General features: G+C 41.4%; 2 protein-coding genes across 4 annotated transcripts; one reads left to right on the top strand and one right to left on the bottom strand.

The window, feature by feature from the left end:
* Positions 1–1036: 1036 nt before the first annotated feature.
* On the bottom strand, positions 1037–18028 carry SARAF (store-operated calcium entry associated regulatory factor). 3 transcript variants are annotated; one of them, XM_052682282.1, is made up of 6 exons: positions 17889–18028; positions 17404–17576; positions 15591–15981; positions 13493–13601; positions 11227–11339; positions 1037–1671 (listed from the first exon to the last, which is right to left on the bottom strand). In XM_052682282.1, exons 1-6 carry the CDS (start codon positions 17968–17970, stop codon positions 1466–1468), a joined length of 1074 nt encoding a protein of 357 aa, XP_052538242.1. In that variant the 5' UTR covers positions 17971–18028; the 3' UTR covers positions 1037–1465. The 3 variants fall into 3 exon arrangements, with proteins under 3 accessions (XP_052538242.1, XP_052538243.1, XP_052538244.1); XM_052682283.1 differs by having other exon boundaries at positions 13493–13598; XM_052682284.1 differs by lacking the exon at positions 1037–1671 and adding an exon at positions 9320–10732.
* Positions 18029–18060: 32 nt separating this feature from the next.
* Positions 18061–21693, top strand: LEPROTL1 (leptin receptor overlapping transcript like 1). The gene is made up of 4 exons (XM_052682294.1): positions 18061–18198; positions 18380–18455; positions 19437–19623; positions 20604–21693. The coding sequence occupies exons 1-4, from the start codon at positions 18102–18104 to the stop codon at positions 20718–20720; spliced, it is 477 nt and encodes a 158-aa protein (XP_052538254.1). The 5' UTR covers positions 18061–18101; the 3' UTR covers positions 20721–21693.
* Positions 21694–23205: the final 1512 nt, after the last annotated feature.

Raw genomic sequence — 23205 nt, 5'->3', positions numbered from 1 at the left:
CCCGGCCGCGGGGGGGCGCGGGGGTGGGGGAGGGCGGAAGCGCGGCGGGGCCGCCCTGTGCGTGGCCGCCCTGTGCGTGGCCGAGCCGGGCCTCCGTGCGGCTGGAGGGTGACCTGCGTGCCGTCCGCCGTCTGAGGGGAGCCGCTGGGCGTCTCGGTCTGAGCGCTTCTCATAGAAACGCAGCGTCATTAACGCTGGAAAAGACCTCTCAGATCATCCGGTCCAATTCCCAGCCCGTCCTCGCCGTGCCCGCTGAACACGTCCCTCGAAGTCACATCTCCACGGTTCTTGACCTTCCGGCTCTCTACAACTGTCCAAAAATATGTTGTGGTGTGGGGTCTGCCTCTTCTCCCGGGTAGCAGCAGTAGGATGAGAAGGGATGACCTCAAGTTGTACCAGAGGAGGTTTGGGTTGGATATTAGGAAACATCTCTTCTCAGTGGTGATGCCGGGGCACAGGCTGCCCAGGGAGGTGGTGCAGTCACCGTCCCTGAGGGTGTTTGAGAACCATGGAGATATGGCACTGTGCGATGTCAGTGGGCATGGTGGGGATGGCTTGGGCTTGGACCGGATGATCTTAGATGTCTTTTCCAGCCTTCATGATTCTGTGATTCAAGCAGAGCTGCGTTTCATCTTCTCTCAGCAGAATGCAGAGATGCAAGCTGATGAGACATTCCTTCTCCTCTTTGCACACAATGCACATTTCTGCTCTCCTAGCCAATATGCATACAGCATGTACGCATTGTTATGCCTCAGTTTAAAACACATCTGCTTTAGCCACAACCCACCTCTGTGGGTTGTTTTCCAGTGTTTGGTGAAGAACTGTAGAACCTACAGTTCTACTTTGTACTTTCCTCCAGGAAAGTACAAAAATGGATATCGCTCATTAGCACTTACAGAAATGCCAGCTGTTCTTGCAAATCTTCTCGAATCGCCATACCTACACTTACATGTGCTTGGTTCCTAAAGCCAACGTCATCCTACCAACTTCTATTAGAGCCTGCCTGTTGTTCACTTTACCCAGAAGAAGCATGCGATGTAGTAAATGTTGTGGATTTATTTGAAGGAAATTACTCTGAAATCTTAAACTTGTGTCCTTCTGAGTGTCTTTCTCCAGGTTCCTGGTTTTCAAATGGTTTCTCTTGCTTTCATTTGGGATGTTTGGATGAAAGCTGCACTCTGCTGTTAATACAGGCTGTGCCTGTCATCTCCTCTTTCAACAGATTTAGTCTCACTTTCTAGTGCATTACTGCTATCTGTCTCTCTTCCTAGTTGCCTTATTCACCTAAAGATCTTTGGTCAATGCTCTCCTTACCAACACAAAAGATTTGTTCGCTGGTGAAAAGCTCCTTTGAGCTCTAAGTTGAGTATCACCAGTAAGTCAAGCCTGAGCCATTCACAAGCCCCCTTAACTCCAGTGGCTGCCCCATCAGATTTATAGGCTAAAACTCAAGCTATACAACCCGTTAGCGGCTCCAACACTCAAGTGCTGTCAGTTCTCCCAGCGCTTTCCAAAAATCCCACATGTGTACCCCAAGAAATTGTAGCAGCGCACGGAAGTGGCCGCAGCAAGCATTTTGTGGTTGGAATCCTTTCAGGCGGCTTGAATGTAGATAATTCTGCAGTGAATATGTACTCTGAAAGAAATGAGCCACATCAAAGGTTGTAACGTCTGCAGAAAAAAAAATGCAATAGTAAATAAAAACTTCTGCCAAAACAAGAAACGTTTAACTATAAGATGGATTGTTTTCATTCTGGATGAGCTGGGGAGCAGGGAGTTGGAACTGGGTTGGTAATAGAAAACATACTTCAATATTCGCATCCATCAGTTACAAAAATAAGGGCACTTATTTTTGTAACATTTGTAACATTTGTAACAGTTAAAGAATTTTAAATTATTTGAGATTCCCAATACAACTTCAGTTTTTTTTCCCTTGTGGATAATTTCACAACTGTTTTTTACATAGGTAACCTTTAAGTTCTTTCCATTTGCTATAGGTTGGTTTGTTTACATGGAAGGGCTTTTTTGCATGGTCTGGTTTACCTCTGTTTTGTTTTTAATGACCAAATCCCTGGAAACATTGCTGTTAATGTTATCTTAATAGTACCTTAATGTTCACTTACACAGAGATCTCTTAATCTTTTAGGAAACCTGTCTGACCAGATTTCTCAACTTTGCTACTCTGCAAGTGCACCGATTTGCCGTATCTCTTTATGTTAATGTTCTAAAAATGTGCTTATGTTTGTTGTGTTCTAAAATAACTTAAATGTTAGTTGCTTTGCCACCAGGAAAATGCACATTCCCAACACTTTCTTAAAAAACGCACAATCTTTTCAGGGCATCACATATACATATTCTACTCTATAGTAATGTGCTCTGATGGGGCCGTTTCTTTTTTGTTTTGTCTCAGTGGCTCCTTATAACACACCTTGTGTGCGAAGGTTGCTGTGGGCCAAAGTGTCCAGCCCTGTGCAGCACCACCTGCTTTGTGCTTTGTCGCTATGTCGCTAATGGAAGAAATCATTGCTTTTGAGTAGTAGAAGAAAATTCAGAGACTGCCCATTGCAAAATGTCCTTCGACTTTCCAGATGTCCAAAATAAAATGCCTGTTAAAACAGTCAGGAAAGATAGTTACATGGTAGCCCCGGGCACTTTCTAAACTAGCCTGAATCAGCCATGCAGCCAGCAGCAAAGCAAATGCTATCTGACTCATGGCCACCATGTGCAGAATCTTGCTCCAACAGGAAAGTTTCAGCATCTATGCAGCAATTGGGATAAGGAAAAGAATCCATCAAAAATACCCTCCCCAAAATCACCTCTTTTATCAGCACATTCAGTTTATCTCAATTCAAAGTGCTGGTGGAAATGCCACTTTAGCTCTTATGACCTGCCCTTGCTGGCTAAAAGAGGGCGTAATTCAGGGAGTTTGTGTGAGAAGCAGCATACAGATAGCCAGACTTAGCTGCACTTTATTAGCTCTTTCAGAAACACAAACAGAACAGTTTGTATTTGCTGTAGTTTTGCTGCCTTCTTGGATGGCAGTAGATACTGGGAAAGAGGCAAATTTCTGTTTGCTTTAGCAAAGACATAATTTCATGGAATATGAAATATCACGCTCAGATAAGGCAAAACCTTCTGATGAGCTTTTGCTGAAACTTCCTTTTCCATTTGTAGGGCAACCCATTTCTGTACAAGCAGAAGATTAAAGTATTATTATGTTTTACAGAGCATTTTTAGAACAATGTTGAGTCCTATGGTAAGCCTGTTACAAGTTGCCGTGGCAATGATTTGGCCAAGCAATGTTGGGTATCAGGAAAAAGTTCTTCACCAAAGGGCAGTGGGCATGGAACAGGCTCCCCAGGGCAGCAGGCTCAGCCCCAAGTTCTGGAGTTCAGGGATCATCTGGACAGCAGACATAGAGTCTGATTTTTGGGTGGTACTGTGTGCAGCCAGGAGTTGGACTCGATGATCCCTGTGGATTCCTTCCAACTTGAGATGGACATTCTGTGATTCCATGATTCTAAGCAGTATACCCAGTGTTTGGGTAGACCTAAAACACCACAGCCACTTGACTCAAAGCACAAATACATTCTGTCAAGACCAGTCTGTTCTGAGGTGTTATAAAGGGTTAATTTCATGCCTTCATACCTCTCACTAGAGGTGGCATCTCCTGTTCACATCCCTGCTCCTTTGCCCTGGATCAGGCCTGTGTCCTTCTGTAGGCTGCACCAAGCCACATCAAACCAGCACAAACCCCAAAAACATACAATCTGGCTAACATGGTAGAAACATGATCACACAGCAGTCACATCTGATCCAGATAAAGCACGTATTGCCTGCAGTATGCAGCCAAGTGTGAGCAATTGCAGGCCGTAGCCTGGACATGGGACAGATAGCATGGGAACGGGTGAACAACTGGCTGACCAGCGTCTGTGATTCTGAATTGGGCAGTCATCTGCCTGAGTAAACAGTACAGAGCTAATTCAGACTCTGAATTTTGACGGAGTGTAGGGATTTGTTTTGCTTTTTCATACGTATGGTGGCTTTGGCTGAAGCTCTCAAACAGAAGAGCAGAAACTTGAGAGACGTAGAAGCGTGAGCAGAAGCTGAAATTAAATGCTTTCAAAAGAGTCCCTGTATCCAGCAGTTCCCATTTATGTTACAGCTTCCAAAAGACTTCAAGACACAGCAGGGAGGGCCTCAACGTGATGAGTGCTGTAGACCATGCACACTTGAGTTTGCAGCTGAAAACCGTGTCAGAGGGCATCATCACACCCAGGAATCCTAGCATCCAGTCCTGCACAGCCCTTCCTGCCTCCTAATGCGGGGAAACAAAGTTGCCAGGCACTATGTCAAGGCTAGATTAATTTCGTACTTGAAGTAAGTGCCACAACCTGAGCAGAAGAGCAGCTGCCACGCGTAAACCCAGTTTTAATCGCCTTTCTGTTATGGAAGCAGAAGTTGCGCTGGTGTAACTGGAGCCTCTCTACAGCAGCTGTATTTGAAGCAGGGCATCTTTTCTCTCAGGGGATCCCAGAGTAAAGAACAGTGCTTCTGGTATTTGACAACAGTTTCCTGGATGAGCAGTTGTTTCTTAAGCAATAGCCCTCTTTGTTGTTTGCCTTGCCACTGGCTAATTGACAGCGACAGGGATTATGTAGGGAGGAGAGAGCATGTAATGGGGACATCAAAGCCAATTATTGGGAAAGAGGAACAATAACGGAGGAAGGCTCTATTCAGAAAGAATACATGTTTATGTAGCGAGGCTCGGCCATTCTCACCGCGATCCGTTTTTTGTTTTTTTTTCCCTTCCTTCCCAGCTCATGCTGCCTGTCTGTTCTTAATAACTCCTGCTGAGAAGAGTCTGGCTCATTCACGTCAGGTTCAGCAGTTCCACCTAATTTTCCAAACCACATCTGTTTTTAACCCACCAGCCACTTCTCACAGGGTTTCCTACGCCTGCTGGCTTGGAACATACACATTTGGCACGTTCACCTCATCCTTCATTACGTGCTCTCTTCCTCCTTCCCTAAGTCATTCCTTTCCCAGCCCAAGCCCATCCCCTGCACCTGCTGCAGTGCAAGTTCCAGAAAATATGGAACCCTGATATTGATCCCTATCTGGTAGCAGGGACAAAAGGAGTCCCGGGAATGGACAGAAGGGAAAAGTACTCTGAATTGTGCGGCAGAAGTGGGGAAAAAAAAAAAAAGAAAAAAAAGAAAAAAAAAAAAAAAAAAAAAACAGGAAAAAAAAAAAAAAACCAGAAAAAAAAAAACCCCAAAATCAAACAACAGTATTTCGCTGAGAATGCAGTATCACTTAATTAGTTCAGGTAACTGTTTACTCCAGCCCAGCTTCCCACCCTTTGCTGTTTGCACTGGTGTGACTATACTGGTGGAAAGGAAAATGTAGACTAGGTAAACAACAAAAAAAACAAAAATGGTTTGGACTTTCCACTTCACCTCCAGCAAATTGTTTCATCGACAGAAACTATGTCTTAACAATGATTAAGAATTAACCAATGACCCCCTCTTGTGCACTTCCCAAGATTTACACAGGCTTTTCTGAAAGATGAACTCTTTGTGATGCTGTGGCTTCCAGTGCTTGTTAAGCTCCACAGGGCAGAATACTCATTTACCATCTGGAAAAGCCCCTACCCCTGGTTTTTGCATTTCTGCACCCAGGATGAGCGGTGGGGCTGCAGCAGTTTTAAGTCACAGTCTGCATCAGTACAATACCAGCTAAACGTGCCGATTGACCTAGATGGGCAATTAAGTTTCAAAACCCAGTTATGAATGCATTCCTTTTCATTCTTTACTCTTGAGTACCTGTCCAGCTGATGTCAGCCTAACAAAACTCTGCCCACAAGGTAAGAAAAGAAACAGGAAAAACCACATCGCATCCCTGCCCCCACATTTTCATCCCAGTGCCCATCCGGCAGCAGCCATTTCGTCCCAGTGGACTCAAGCAGCAAGGTAAGTTGTTATGGAAAGTAAGCTTGTGTAGGAGGGAGAAAGCCTATTAGTGAGAAATTAGGCCAATTAACAAGATGAAGTTATTTGGGGATTTCTGAGCCAGTCACAGAATGCCTCCCTCCCTGATTTACTTAACTTCAGTCTTATCTTTGCACCTTTATGGGGTGCTATAGTAAGCAGTTTCGTAAACCAAACAGGATCTGGAGGTGCACCCAGCACTGAGCCAGCGAGACTGTGAAAATGCATGGTTAGGCCTACAGCCACATTTCATGACAATGATGGAAAGAAAGTGGCACTGACAGCCTGACCCAGCAGCTGAAAGTATATGCTGCTCATTTAAGTCACGTACAGATTTGGAGCATGCTGCAGAGACAGAGCACAACAACACTCTTCGCTGCATTGATTGGCTTTACCAGTGCATCCAACATCATTTTCTAAAGATCTCTGGCTGTTTTCCAAAGAATGCTGTCTGTTCCTTGCAATATAAGAGTCAGCATCTGTCCAAATCCTAATTTCTCTTTAGCAGCTGCAACAGCTTAACTTAAGGGCAAGTGTTACTATCTTGGGCATAACTGCTTTCAAGATTCAAACACAGCTTTCCTCTCCCAATTTCTTTGCACTGTTTCACCTCTGCTCACTCAGTTAGAGCCTAATCCACAGCTCCTTGTTAAAAAAAGGAACACTCCACCTATTAAGAAGGACAGCATGTAGATTTAACCAAACAAGTGCACCGAGAGAGTATCAAACCCACACAGCTTGGCTGGCTCTGTAAGATCATTAAGAGAACATGGAATTTGTTTCCATAAGAAAAGTAGCATTTCACTGCTGACAGTAGGTGTCAGCAGCAGGTGCCTGTCCATTGGTGTTGAACAGGACATCTCTGCCTTGAAAGCAAAGGCAAAAACAGCTTTCTGAGCTGCTTCAGCTTACTTTGAGCAGATTCTGACCTCAATTTCCAAAATAAATCAGCTTGTCAGTCTATGTTTCCAACCACATGAATTTCTTTACAGATCTAACTTCACCTGTTATTGATACAAGTACTTTGCAAGTTGTTCATCAAATCACAAGGAGCTCTAACCAGATCCAACCTTATCACACAGAAAACTTGTAGCAGTTCTAAGTATCTTGTTCTCATTGAAGTAGTGAGGAAAGCACTGTCAGTATTATGCAAACCCACAGAAATAAAGTACTCCTCTTCTTCAGGTACAAAATAAAATGCTGATAAAATGTTCTGATTGTGAAGATCAGCTTTGTAGAGCCATTCTACTTCAACATATTTCAGCTACGCTAATCACAGCATTTACAGAAGTATATGGACTCTCTAAACACACACCTGCCTGCAGGTTTGTTTGTTGTTGTTTTGTTGTTTTAAACAGTATGCCTATCAAGTGGCTTAGCTAGCACACCCTAGGCCAGCTGCCTGGTCATAGAATTCTTAGTCATTCCTAAGGTAGGATGGAAAGGCTGTTATCAGGTCTGCTAGCTGATGGTACATCAGCCATTAATCTGCCTTAGTAACTAGCTGCCAAAAAGCACCCATCTGCCTGAAGACTGAAACAAGTTCTTTTTACAGCTATAATCTCCACCGAGTTCAATTCACTGCCTATAAATTTGTTTGCTCTATTGATTTTTCTCTCAACCTTCTGCAGCCATTCACATCTCAATGCACTTTTTGCAAGTACTTGTCACTTAATTACTGAAGAAACATCGACACTCAGCAGGAAAAGAGGGAACTATTGAGACAGAAGACAGTGAGAGATAAGAAACACAGGCTGTTGATCATTTTCACTAGCATTGGCCAGAACGCAGCTACAATACAAAAGTAGCTATCAGAAAGAATATTGGAAAATGGAGAGTATCAGCTGCAGAAAGTAAGTTTCCAATAGACATGATAAGACACAGCCTCTCCAAAACAGCTTTACCCCAAACTGCCCTCGTATGTAAGGAAGGAGAACAAATGCCCGACTGTTTCATTACATATAACATGAAACAACATTTTCTGTTCTGTTGGTACAGACTTCATCTCTATTAGGGGTGTGTGTGTGTGTGTGAGTCTTGCTGTCTGTAGACAGCTAGCCTACTTCTGTGACAGAATCTCTGGTTGATAAGTATTCTGAAGACTGACAACTATGGTCAACTTGCTTTAATTGAGGTGGCAGAAATACAGCAATTACAATTGCCCCTAAGTGCAGAATGCAAAAAGGTTGCACTGTCAGTTTTTATATGCCTGTGCAGGCAGGCATTGCTCGCTACTTTATTCTAGCAATCCATCAGTGAAACAGCATCTACTGCTGGAAATTCTGCCACACAGCTTTACTTTTCTTCTGAAACATAGTGATATGAAGTTATGAACACAGAACATTAAAGAAAAATGCACAAAATACACCATCTCACTTTGTTGAGAAGTCTAACACAACCTTGCACTCAAAGGAAAGAGCAAGCTGCATAGCAGGAGCCTGCTGAACTAGCCAGATGTGACTTGGGAGTTGAGTCACAAGACAGTGATAGAGAATACTTATCTCTGTGTGCCTATTTTCTTTCATCACATGCTTTAGAGGAAGTCGGCTGTAAAACCAGGAGCTTCATTCCTGTAATAAGCTTTGGCTTTGTGTGAGGGTATAAGAGTATTAGCAGAACTATTTCCAAATGCAAAGTAGAATTGCAATTATTATACAAAATGGTTTAACACTTTAGAGGTCCACAAATGCCTTCCAATTATGAAGTTAAGAATGTTACCAAACTCTGTGCAGGAGCAGAAGGCAGACATTCAGGAAGGAAGACCAAGTTCACATGTGAATATGTACTCTTAGCTGCATTCCACGTCCTTCTTATTCAGGAAACTCACCAATGTCCTGGATGTTTCGATCACAGAAGCTTTGAAGCTGAAATTCACAGGCCTCAGTTTAAATCTTATATTGCTAATGCAGCCCAGATTGGTAGGCCATGACTCTAGCAAGAGTTGACACATTTGCAATATAAGAAGCAGATCTGTCAGCTCTTGTCCCAGCCTAGATTCTTGCTATATCCACAACCAAGAACAAAAACAGCGATCATAACTTCAACCTGACCTTGTGAAACTAGGAACTTATTAACATGACAGAGCTTTTCTACAGACTTGAAAGTGAAACTGTGATTTACAAGAACTCATTAACTTCTTTAAATGGTTGAATATTTTGTTACTGAAAACTCAATCAATAGAATAACTACTTGCAGTATTGCTTTGTTGAGATGAAATGCACAGCTTACGAGCTCCGCAGCTGAGGGTAAAGGATGTTATTACACCGATCAAGAAGTTGCTGAGACATGATCAACTCTGAAAAAAAGCCAGTGCCATTCCTGCAGGCTTTGAGCTACTGCTTTAAACACAAAAATGCTCTTTATTCACTTATTTTTATTACTTTATCAAATAGAAGTGAAAAAATATTGTAGAACAAGTTCAGCAGACCAGTGCAACTCATCAGGTTTATGCATGAAAACAGACATCATATAGATATAAATACACATGAAAAAAACATCCAAAAGATTTAACAACATATAATTATTGAGATCACTTCAACCTCCCCAATTAGAAAAAATCCAGTTTCATTGATAAGTAATTAGTTGGTGAATAGAGTACTGACTGTAGTAAGTTTCAGCTCAAATTACAAATAAGCAAGAACTCCACAAACGAAATACATTGCTATACTTGGCTATAAAGATTTATCATATGCTCCTTCTCACAAGACAAAACCTCCCATTATGCCCTTTTTGCATTTGCAATGAGTATCTTCAGCTTATCACGCATTGGACAGGCCATCAAGCAGGAAAGACAGGAGCTGAGATAAGCCAGTTCACAGTAGACATTTTTACAGCACTACTAACACCCGCAGTAAAAAGAAAATAGCAACAGGAGCAAGGCATCTGCAGTCACCTTAATTTAAATTGCCTCAGTCTTCCAGAAGAAAAATCCAAATTAGACAAAGAATCATAGAATCGTTTGAGTTGAAAGGGACTCTTCATGGTCATCTGGTCCAACTCCTGGGCAATGAACAGGACACCTACAGCTACACCAGGTCGCTCAGAGCCCCATCCAGCCTGACCTTTAATGTCACCAAGGACAGGGCATCCAGCAAACCTCTGGGCCATGAACCATACTGTTTCACTTCGGGCTATATTCAGGCTAGAAGTGCCCCAGATTCACATGGGTGCTTGGATAAACTCTAAAACATGGTGAAGCTCAAGTCTGCATGTCTGGGCTCCAATAATCATACAGCTCAGAGAAACATTAACATTGTTCTCTCTAGAAACATAATTTTACTCCTATCCACTAAGGAAAACCCTCATCCAATTAGGTGATTGCACTTAGAATAATGTTCATACAAATTTTAAAAGACATGCAGAAATAGTTTCGAAGAACAGCAACTGTAGGTTTTAGCATGATTCAACATTATGCCTTTTAGACTCTGGATTAAAAAACCAAACCCACTAAATGAAATTAAGCCCAGAACAATAAACTGTTTACCATAATTCCTCATAAGCAACCGTAACATCATCTGTCTCAATGAGGATGAGTTCATTTTTTATTTTTCAAGAAGCCGTTGTGGTGAAAAGCAATAGTGGAGGATCACATTTCCACATGGGAAAGAGAGCAGTTTTGTGCCTTGTCCTTCATATCTCTTCTCACAGCTGCTACTGCTAATTAAAAAGTGGTTAGTACAGTCTAATCACTCAGATGTAGTAACATCAAGGATTTCATCTCCGTTTTGTGCCACCAAATCCTGCAAAGGATAAAAAAATGTCTCAGCTCCATCACAGCCATTCCAATTGGCCCTCTGCAACTCCCCAAAGGGTAAAGCTCCTAAATAAGTCAAACTTATGCAAAAAATTACAAAAGGAAGCATTAGTTGTGCACTGACAGGTCAGAAAAATATTAATTGCAGACAAACTTCTTTTTGTTGTTTTGTTTCGTGTTTGTATACTTGCTAGAGATAGGCATGCATCTAATGCATGCCCCAAAGGAGAAAGTCTTAAATTAACCATGCAGATAAAGACCATCCTAATATAGGTGTTACTATGCTTACTGTAGGTATCCACACAATGCTGCTCTGCTTCTATGATAAAAAGATGTAGCAAACAGTTATGTGCCCATCTGTACTCAAGTCTTGACCAGAATAAAACCAGGAATGCTTGCTGAACCTCACATAACATCTGTGCATTTGGGGCAGATCAAAGTTTCTCAAGCTTTAGGAGGTTAAAAATTCTTGTGGCTTACCAGATGCAGTTCTTGTACTGCTGCCTTGTGTGGAATTGCTGGACTGTCTGTACACTGGAGGTACAGCTGTGGGATCTCCCCATGTATTGAAATACGAGGAACGTGGCTGTGCTCTGATGAGAAAAACAGGGTGGAAAGAATTCATTAGTGACGTTTTAAATAATTAAGGTATAACTGCACCAAACTTAATCAGAGAACTTAATCAGAGGGAGAATTGTAAGCAAGCATATTTTCCAAACATAGAAACCTCCCTTTTTAAAGGAATTAAGCCCTGACAGCAGGGATAACATCTGTAGAACTTCAAAAGAAAGTTGAACTTCATCCTTCAGAACACCTTCAGACAATTGCAAATAATAAACCCTCTCTTCTGAAAATCTGACCTCAGTTTCTATCAGACAGGAAAGTTTACTTGAGATTTTAAGTTAAAATATATTTGGTATTACCTATATCCCTCCCACAGAAGGGAAAAGAATACATACCTCTGCACTATTAACTACCTTCTAAAGATAGGATCAGTAAGACCAATGCATCACGATCTTCAATTCACTGATTTGTTTCTACAGATAATTATTTCATTAGCAGGGGTGGGAGGAGGGGAGGAACATGTTGAAGAGGAGGAAAAAAACCTAAAAACAGTGGACCAAGGACTGTTTTCAAAGAAAAGAAGCCCTAGTTAGAAAGTTTGTTTAGGTGTTTGGACTCAAATGTTTTCAGGCCGCTAATCTTAAATAAGAGGCCACTAAATCTAGGGGGTGAACATCAAGAGACCTGTACGTACAAAATACATACAGTGCTTAAATAGAAGTTAAGTACTTTAATATGTGATACTATCAAGTCAAGAAACCTTCAAATATATCCTAACTTTTTAAAAATCCTTAGCAAGGTTAGCACAGTAGAACAAGATTGACTTTTTAATCCATAACCCTTTAAAATTTTACTTAAAATGAAATTATAGACTATTTCTGCTGTTGACAAGTCATTGTCCAGGTGCATGCTGCTTGACTTTTGAGACCAAGACTGCACAACAAACACTTTATACCTCAAATGTTCACTTCTTAATAAAGGGACAATCTGATAAGTCTCCTGTTGTTACTAGGAAAATACATCACACAGAGAAGGACAGACGCTTCACCACTCCTGCTCAACTTCCCTTATTCCCAGTCCTAAGAACTAAAAGCAATTATATTGAATTTGTTATATTATTAGCTTCCTAGATTAGGCTTGACTTACGTGCAGTTCTTTGGCAATTACAGGAAAATGCTTGAGTGCTGCAAAGTTGCTGCAGAAGCCGTGTATTTTTCTAGTGGAGGCTAAAACTGCAGCAGGGTTGGCCTCTTCTCTCGTGTAACTGGTGATAGGACTAGAGGGAATGGCTTCGAGCTATGCCAGGGGAGATTTAGGCTGGACGTTAGGAAATAGTAGTTCTCTGACAGAGTGGTCAGGCAGTGGAATGGGCTGCCCAGGGAGGTGGTGGAGTCACTGACCATGGAGGTGTTCAAGGAACGTTTGGATTTTGTGTTGAGGGATAAGGTTTAGTGAGAACTATTGGTGATAGGTGGATGGTTGGACTGGATGATCTTGTAGGTCTTTTCCAACCTTGGTGTTTCTGTGATTCTGTGATTCAAATCCCCCCCTTAAACTGTTTCCTGAAGAGTGATGCATGTTTAATGCTTCAAAACATATGGCAATGACCAGTAGCTATTTACTTCAGCACTGAAATGGCTTTTGAATGTCATCCATGTTATGTTTTTCCAAAAATGCAACTTACACATGACTTACAAGTCCTCTGGAAAACTACATTTTGGATTTCTATACACGGGTCATTAGGAGACTGGATAGTAAAGGCCGTTCAGTGTGATTGCACTACGTATCGCAGAAGAGCAAGTGTCAGCCATACTAACTTCAGGAGAGATAACACTGACACAAGAGAACTACTTACAAGTGGCTTTGTGCTTCATATTTTTATTTGTATTTTAAAGCAGTCTGGATATGGACTGCTCAAGATTTGATTTTAAAGTTGCAAGTCAGGTCAGAGAATGCACTTAAAGTAGAATGAAGAACCTCAAGAACTTCAAATCTTTCTCCTCAAGAAAGGTGTTCAGAACGTTTGTGCTGCTAGAGCTACAGATCGTACCTCAAAGCTGTTCTAACGGTAGGATTATACAGCCTGAATGATATACACCTGAAAACTCACAAACAACATAAATGTAAACAATATGTCAGCTGAAATCCTGTATGTTTAATATCTGACAGCATTCTATTTTACCTCTGACTGCCAGCCAAGTAGCCCAGCAAGCCTCCTGCTCCTAAGCCAGTCCAAAATCCTGGTCCTGAATTGGTTTCATGACTGGAACGAGTCCCAAAGCCGTTGTCTTCTTAAGCCAAATGGAAAAAAGAAAAAGTATCAGTTAATAGCACTTACTCCTCAGGCTGTCACAATAAGATTCTCATCTCTTAAACATAATAGCAAATTAGACACTAAACTCTTCTTGTTTTCAATTGATTCTTGATTAAGCTTGTCTTGAAAGGTGCCCTTAAAGTTTGGAAAGCAGGGGGAAGAAAAATAACAAACAGAAGCAAGCTAACAGAGGTAAAGATTTTTACGCCAGAAATTAGCTTTCACTGTATCCCAGTCTCCATGTTTACAAAACACAGTGAAGTCAGATCGTGCAGATTTCATAAACAGACAAGTTAGATTAAAATTGGAAAGAAAGTGAAGAAAGACTAATTTGCTCAAGCAGGCAGACAGGGGAACAGAAATCAAGTATCATAAAGCATCACAGGAAAATAATCCTGACTTACATTATCAGTTGAAATCAGACTTCTATGTGTGACTTGATGTTGGATTTCATTTTGAATGCACTAAGACAAAGATAAGCTCACCTTGGATAACACACCCATTAAACTATGCTGTGTTAATCAGGGAGATAAACGAGCTAATTTACTCAAAAGCAGCATGGCTGAACGCTGATTCAGAAGTCAATCTTTTTTGTTGATAAAACCTAGAGTAGATTCAGGACCACATCAAACCACTAATACAAGAAAGTAATTAATACAGTCTAGCTAAATGATTTCACAGGAAATATTCTGTCTGCCAAGGGAATTTGAAATGAAGCAAATTAAATATTCAGATCAATAAGCGAACTACTTCACTTTTCATTATCATCCCAATTTTCAAAAACAGATGTGTGCCTGATACAGTCCTATACACTCTAAGGCATGCTTTTACTCCACTGTTAAAACTAAAGGCAGATAATTTATCCTCACGTGGTTCCCAACCAAGTTTCTCAATTTTCAAAATCAAATAAGAAAAGGTATTTTCAAGGCTCTATTCTTGCTAGATTTCAGACTCCTGTCCACCTAAAGCACATTAGTTGAATTAATTCACAAGGAACAGGGCAGGAAAAAAAAGAAAGCAATCCTTCCCTTTAAAACTAAAGCCACATGCACACTGAATGTTTACTTTGGTTTGCCTATGTCCAGTACAGCAGAACTCAGTATTGACCACAATACCACCAGAGGCAAGTGGCACGCATACACAAGTCTACTCACTGGTGCACACACAGAATAGAAAGGCTGTCTGAAATATCCATTCTGAAATCAAATTGCAAAACTCACTAGTTAACACAGATTCATAACCCAACCCCAATTTTCTGCTCCAGATACGTAAGAGAAAGCGCTGCAAACGAGCCACACAAGTTTATCAAGAAGAGCTATGCTGGTACCCCCTGTTGGCAAGTGGCATGAGTAACCTGCTCAAAAGCGTTAACATTAGTTTGTTAATATTATTCAAACATGAGCTTTTGACTAAGTAATCTTAATTCTTTCTAGCTATTGCTTGGTAGGACCACTCCTCTAGTTCACAATAAAAATTAAAATTTAAAAAAAAAAAAAAGGAAAAAAATTGAGATCACATGTTCTTGTTGCAAGGTAATTTGAGTTCTAGTGCCATCAGGATCACACATTTGTAAGGTTAAACAGTCGGACACCAGATGACTGAGTTTCACTTGCCATTGGTACTATAACTACCAATCACAGCGACCAGTTTTCTGGGAAAAGAAAAAAGCTGCATGTTTTCCTAGCAGTCTTGCCACTACTTCTACAATTTTCAATTCCAGGTGAAAGACACCACGCAAGATGCAGGTCCAGCATAGACTGTTACCTGCTCTGGGAACTAAATCGTTTGACCACTGAGATTATAGCAAACCACGTGTTAAACTGAGGACTGCTACATAATATTCATTTCTAGCAAACTATTTATGAAGAAGCCAACAGTCAGATGAGATAACACAACAGCTGAAAGAACATCCCAAAGTTAAGATCATGTTTGTTTCAGAGCACTAAATAATGGCTTATAGCCCTACCTGTGGAGCTGAACTTAAAACCAGGAGGAGGAGGCGCCTGATGACTCTGCCAGAAAGGACGAGCGAATCCACCACCGTCACCAAAACTCTGCTGGGGCTGTTGGTTACTAAGGAAAAACTTGTATACACCAAAGGCAAGGATCAGTAGAACAATTACAAAAATTGTTCCAGCACCAGAATGAGAAGAATCCTTTGTTGATGTGTAATAGCCAGAACCAAAGCCTCCAGAGTTCTTTGCTTTCCATTCACCTTCCTTCGTCAGCTCTAACCTGAACAGCAAACTGCAGGACCCTCTTAAGATGTAAGGATCATCTGGGTAATTATAGCCTTCACAGCTCACTTCAATTTGTCCAAAACGAAGAGTGTCTTCCAAGTCCGCTTTGCACTGCCACTAAAAAGTAAACACAAAATCAAGTAGCAGCTATTTCTCCAGGGATGAAAATATCTGCCTGCATTCCCAAATGTATGCAGACAAAGCTGTAATCTACAAGGAAGCATATAAAAAGTAATAGAATAAGGAACTTCTGAGCTCTCCTATTCTGAAAAGGGTTTGGAATCTGAGAATAGCTAGGAATGTTTTTAAAATCTCTAGAAGTTAAATGATTTAATTGTTTAGAACACAAGAGTTACAAGTCAATTTCTTCACTGGACAAGTTTTTCATGTATTCCTTTTCTAGGATACAGCAGCACTTCTGAAAATAATCTACCCAGTCTATGACAGTTACTTGAGAAATGTCTCACCCATGCAGACCTGATGACAGCTACAAAAATAGACCTTGGAAGCCGGAAAACCAGTGCACATGATTATATTTATGTTCAGACCAATATAAAAAATAAATCATGTTAGACATAACTAGGGATTCAATGGTGACAATTAGCAATAGATTGTGATTTTGCAGCTGAATATACATGAATTTCTCAGTTTCAGATTCCCTTGAGTCATCTGAACTTTGGTAAGAACAGTACCTGTAACAAATATACACTTGGAAAAATGCAGCATTCCATTAACAATTCCATATAGCACTACCCACTGCAAATTCCGATTGGGCTGTACTTTTATGATACTATATCAATTACAACAATAAACTTCAGTTTTGATTCCTGGTCAGTCTAATGGCAGGAGGGTAGGTAGTGTAAAATACAACAGCTCTTTATTGAAATACCAAAGTAAACTACTAACACACAAGAGCAAGCCATAGAACCATTTGAGTTGGAAGGGACTCTTAAATATCATCTGATCCAAGTCTCCTACAAAGAATAGAGACGCCTACATCAGGTTGCTCAGAGCCTCATCCAGGCTGAGCTTGAATGTCTGCGGGGATGGAGCATCCATCATATCTGTAGGCAAACTCTTGCAATGACTCATCATCCTGAAATCTAATTAACTTGGAAGTCATAAAAGTTTCAACTTTTTTTTTTTTTAAGGGGCAGAAGTGACATAATTAAATATTTGTAATCCTTTACGTTCTAGAAATTGTGAATACATTGGTCAATACTGAAGCAAGGGCATTCTCAAGGGTTTGGTTGTATATATTCAAACAACATTTCAACTAATACCAATGAAGGTTTGACTGGCAGTGCTTTTACATTAAAACCTTCATGGCTAATCCATTAAAAAATTATATATATATACATACACATACATGCACGCACACACAAATAGTGTTTTCCATATTTAGAGTAACCTTTAGCTGTTCTCTAGTATAAAGAAAAGCAACACTCTGGCCGGTTGCTTTCTCTTTCTCTTTCACAAGTTACCAGCCCTGTATGAGGAGGGTGCCATATCAGTTTAACTGACTTTAACCACTGTTACCTGCACGTCGTAGCCATCCCAGCCTTTGTTGTAGCACTGAACAACCTCAGGGATATCAGAGCATCCAGCACTGCCTCCAGTGCACTGAAGCTGAGGGACCGCAGCCGTTCGCCGGGCTGTGGTGTAGCGGCCCCGGTGCAGAGTGAGCACCTGCACGTCCCGCAGCAGAACCCCTGCAATGGGCAGCAGAAATCAGTACGGCCATATCCCGCCATCCTACCCTTGGAGGCGGAGGGAAATCGCACGGAGCTCTCTACGCCCCCCAACGCGTTCTGTCCCACCCGTTACCACGGCCGAGCCAGCAGCAGCCGACCTGACCGAAGAGCCCCTCAACTCCCTCAACGAGAGGCCTTCCCACAGCCTCCACTCCTCAGACCCTCGGCCCGTCGTCACAGCAATAGAGTAGTGGAAAAAAGGCGGCCGCAGGCCCACAGCTCCTTCCACCAGAAGGCCCCCAGGCACACTCCGAGTCCCACAGCTCTCACCTTGGTGGTCCCAGCCCCACGCGGTGCCGGCAGCAGCGCAGAGGAGCAGGAAAAACGCAGCAACTGCCCCGTCAGCCGCCATGACAGCTCTAAGGCACACCCACACGAGTCAAAGCTCTTCCCGGTGCAGGGCGCTGTTCATTGGCCGGCCGCGCCGGAAGGGGCGGGAACGTGGGTCGGAGCACAGCCCATGGGAAGGGGAGGACAGCGGAAATGACTTGCACACCGCCCTCCTCTTCCAGGGGTGGGGGTGGTGACGTAGTTCCGTTTCCCGGCAGCGGGACGCGCAGCGCCATGGCCGGCATCAAAGGTGTGTGGGGTGGGAGCGGCTGTAGCACCCAGGCGTCTGGAGAGGCAGGGTGAGATCCGACCAGTGCGCGGTGCTGGCGGCTAAAGCGGCAGGGCCAGCCCGTCTCTGGGGCTCCTCTCTAGTTGTTTGCAGGCTGCAGCTGATCGCAGTGCTCACCTGTTCTGCGTTTGTGTTTCCGCAGCTCTGATCAGCCTGTCCTTCGGGGGAGCGGTGGGACTGATGTTCCTGATGCTGGGCTGCGCCCTTCCTCAGTACAAGTAACGTGTCTGCTTTTTGTAGCTTCGTGTTCTTTGACACGTCTGATTGCGGAGTGGTTTGGCTCATAATTAATGATTCATCTTGTGTGTGCGAGAGGCTTGTTTCTACGCTGGGTAAAGCAACATCTCACACAGCTGCAGCTGCTGTCAGTCTGCTTGTCCTATTGATTGCTGTCTCTGCTTCCTAGAGGCAGGAAGCAATAGACGAAGAGCATGGAAAGTCAGCTCAATGGTTTTAACTCTTTGCAACTTAAATCAAAATCTTCCTTATTGACTTATTCAATATGAGATAAATATCAAATTTTCTAGTTGTCATTTACAGTTTTCCATGTACATGACTAGCTCTCCTATGTCAGCTCTCTTCTATTATAAAATCTGGGCTGGTGGCACAAACTCTTAGCAATGAGATTATTACACTGTCATACTTCAAATAACACGATTTAAGTTTCACTGAAACCATGCATAGCTACATTGATGTGCCTGGTGAGCTGTGGGCAATAAAAGATATGATGTTGGTTGAAAAGATGAAGCAAAAAAATACATATCTAGTGGTTTGGAGCTCTATGGCTTCTGAGCATTGGCAGAAAACAATACTCTGATCCCATGCGTATATTCAAAGTTTACATGTAAAAATAAGCTGAAGACTTTGCAAAGGTCTCTCTGCAGTTCAGAAGTAAAGCTGACAGGCTAAACTTAGCTCTTAAGATCATCATGCGAGGTAGTGTTAGATTTAGGCTTGCTCAGTGAAACCTTGCTTCATGAACATCTGAATGAGGCCTCTGTTGCTAAGATTGAGGTCAGCTGGAGCATGGCATGTTGGATTAATATAATTTTATTTCGAATTGAAGGGATTGCTTTGCTTGGGCTTGTGCCCATCTTTCCCAAATACGGGAACTGGATGGGGAAAATACCTCACATTGATTTTTGGGAAGAGCAGAAAGTAAGCGAAGTTAACGTTAACTTTCCTTCTTTCTTTTTCAGCCAATACTGGCCACTGTTTGTTCTGTTCTTTTACATCCTTTCCCCTATCCCATACTGCATAGCAAGAAGATTGGTAGATGACACAGATGCTACGAGTAACGCCTGCAAGGAGCTGGCTGTATTTCTTACAACAGGCATTGTTGTCTCAGCATTTGGACTGCCTATAGTGTTTGCCAGAGCAGAACTGGTTAGTAGCATTTCAATCTCTGAAAATATTCTTTGTTAGAAAACTTTTTTTTTTTTTAAGTGAAGGTAGAACTTTCATGCACTGTGCAACTGTGCAATAGTTGCCAATTGCTTTATGTGGTTGTGGAATAAAGTCAAACATCTGATGTGCAATGCAGAAAAAAAATGAGCAAGAAAACTTAGTAGGCCAGTAGCCAAATACAGAAGTTCACAGAATACCTTGAAGGCAATTTGTAGAATAGTTGAGTTAAAGAAGACTGAGTATAACAGTGCATTTTTTTTTAAGAACATGTGATTTTTTTTCTGATTTGTCATTATGTCTTTCCCAGTGCACGACTTTCCACTAGCATTCTTTAAAAGATGACCTTGACTTGAATTTCAGAGAATACTAAATCAAAAACTATGGAATGTACATCTCAGTCAAAGAACAGCCCAGCCAGTCAGTTTGAATGCCTCACACCCTTTGGCTACTCTCCTTGGGAAACATTCACCTCTTTTTTTTTTTTTTTTTTAATACAGCTTTTTGTTATTGTTACTTGTACATCTGCTGATGTTTTATAGGCCTCCATCCTTGGCTGTCTTTATAAACAAACAAACCAAAAACCCAACAACAAAAAAAAAAACAAAACAAAAAACAACCAACAATCTCCTGTGGCTAGGAAGTATAGCTGAGCTCTGCAATAACTTGATGCTGTTGCCTAGCCTCACATTACTGTTTCTGGATGTAAGACTAAATGTCCTTGCCTGCTAGCTGGCACTTTGAACGAGGCTAGAAGAAAGTGTAGTGCTGCTTGACTGACCATGATTTGGTCAACCCCTTTAAGCTGGCCGAACCCAGCTTTCTTGGCATAATCAGGTACCATTGTCTTTCATCATGGATCTGTTGCTGAATTTTTGTCTATAACATGACATGAAAATGTTACATTTTGTCTTGTCAGTGTTTTGTTCAGGTATATCTAACTAAATTCCACTTGTTCACAGATTTACTGGGGCGCATGTGCACTTGTTCTTACGGGGAATACAGTCATCTTTGCTACGATCCTAGGATTTTTCTTGGTCTTTGGCAGCAACGATGACTTCAGCTGGCAGCAGTGGTGAAAGGAAGATAGAGAACTATCACAGACATCTTGTCATTCAGTGGCCATCCATACAAGTGAGAGAATGGGCAATAAAGAGAAGTAGTGTAGCAAGCCTCTCCAGTATTCTAGACACTCCTTTTTCACCTTGTTTGTTCTGAGTGTACTACCATTTTGCTGATGGGTTTCTAAGTTTTTATCAAGTAAGGAGATAGCCGATTTCATTTTTACCTTTAGTATGTTTTAGGTGGTCTCTTAGTTTGTCATTCTTGTTCTGTTCAGTGTTTATGTGAAGCTTTAAGGCTGAAACAAGAATGTTAAACTTGCTTTGAAACCATGTTTTAAAGGTGTTTCATTTTAGCATTAATACAGTGCTTCATTTCTTCTAATGTGGCGATTAAATTATATACAAACTGAACTAAGGTAAGCAATTGCACACCACCACTGTCAGTTACAGATACACAGCTTGTTATGATTTTAGAAGAGGCAAGGGTGGGTGTGTACCAGTTACAGACTTTTTCTTCTGCCCGTACCTCAAACTGGGTGATGAATGTTGGTAGCCTCCATTTAAGGAAAAGGCTGAGAAGCAGGTGGAGTTATTTGGGAAAAGTCCTCAATTTAAGCACCGCTAGCACTTTACCTGCTTCGTTATCGATTTTTGTGTGGATGTGACATTCAAATACTCTGTAAATGTGGTAATATTATGACATGCAAAACCAAATTGCGTTGTAGGGGGAGGGGAAAAATGATATATAAATTCCATTTTTTTAAAACAAATATCTTTTGAATTCTATTTATAATTGTTGTATTGTTTTGAGCTTTTATGTCAGCTTTTTACCATGAAGAGGGTAAAATGTTCATTTATGGAACTACTGCTACATGTTAATTTGAAGCATATACAAAACTCTTCCCCTTCCTCTTTTTAATTTATTTTATACATACTATGAATGGAATAAAACTTTTCAAATGTAAATTAAAACTTTATGTTAAACTTGTTTAAGAATTTTTTTTCTTCCCCCCCTCTACACACACTTTTATTCCTTCACACAGTGCTGAAGATGTATGACTTTTGGAAGTCACTGGCTGAACTGGCTTTACTGACTGTTCATGCGATTTGAGTTAATAAGGTTTAATAAGGTTTAATGTTATGTCTGTAATTTAGACTTGCGTTCTGTAATATTACACATGTATCTTCAAGTACTTAAGACATTTTTAGCATACTTTTAGCATACCTCTCAACTGTCTGGATTTTTTTCATTAAAGACATTTGCCATTAGACATTTCATCTTGAGGTAGTGAACGAGTGCTAGTTAACCGAGTTCAGTTGTACCACAAACACTGGTAAACTTGACCAAACCTACTGCTAAACTATATTTTAAAAAGTTCTAAGAAATTTACTGTGCATAAAAGCTGCTGATTGCTTAGATATTACATAACAGTGGAGCAGAATGAAAAGGCAAAGGATAGCAGGCCTTAGCTGTAATGTTTGTACACAGATGTAAATAAAATACAAAGCTTGAGTATCTGAATACAAATAGTAATCATGGCAACTTGTTTGATAGGACCATGAAACTTCTACCAGCAAGTAGGGGCAGCACTGCTACTTTGTAAATGTGATCCTGTGTATAAAATCAGAGCTCAATTTTATCCATACCAGTAGAGGAATAAATAGGTGTCAAGTGCAGAAGCCAGTCAGCACCAGGAAATATTTCAGCCATGACTACTAAGTGCTTCACCAAACTGGCTGCAATGGTGACATTCAAAGATGATGAAGGGCTGTAAAATCATTCCCTGACATTTTTTGATGACACTTCTGCATCTCCAACCCCCAAGCAATAGTTTAGAAAATTCTTTTGAAGAATATACTGGCTAAGTTGGCAGTCTTTGCTCTTCCAAAGGAGGAATGCTTTAGATTGGCACAAATCGGAGTTTACTGTCTCCTGGTCTGTGGTTAGTAGGATTGGTTGAATCAATCACACAGTTCCTGTGCTGCTAGCCTGCTTCTCAAAGGTAATGCTGCTCAGAATTTTCAGGCTGTAGAACCATCTGTGTCCTTGTTGGACTTTTTTTTTTTTTTTTTTAAATGTTGCAGCATGACATTCTTTCACTTGCACACCAACTTCACTCAGCCCAGCTCTGCTTAATGAGCCAACAGTTGAGAGGTGTAATCTTCCCTCATAGCAGGCACTGAGACAGCATTGCCACCCTATACAGCTTTGAACAACAATTTTAAATGGCAGTCCGAGTTCTATACATTTAATCCAGAAATACTCTCACAATAAAGAGTGTTTTGTTTCAAGTACTAATGGTGCACTTTCTTTCTTTAACACGGTTGTCAGTCCCGCTGAAGAAACAGCAGCAGGTGCCTCAGTCCTCAAGTGAGTTTGTTTCATTTGACCTCAGGTACCGGTGCTGCCTTTCCTTGAAGAGATAAGGCCACTTTACACGTGCAGACTATCAAACCCCTGTTCATGAGCTCCCCCTGAAAAGCTGGAAGGCCGCAATGA

Source organism: Tympanuchus pallidicinctus, unplaced genomic scaffold (assembly GCF_026119805.1).
Source record: "Tympanuchus pallidicinctus isolate F22 unplaced genomic scaffold, pur_lepc_1.0 scaffold2, whole genome shotgun sequence".
NCBI lineage: Eukaryota > Metazoa > Chordata > Aves > Galliformes > Phasianidae > Tympanuchus > Tympanuchus pallidicinctus.
This window is presented reverse-complemented; position numbering and strand designations above follow the sequence as displayed.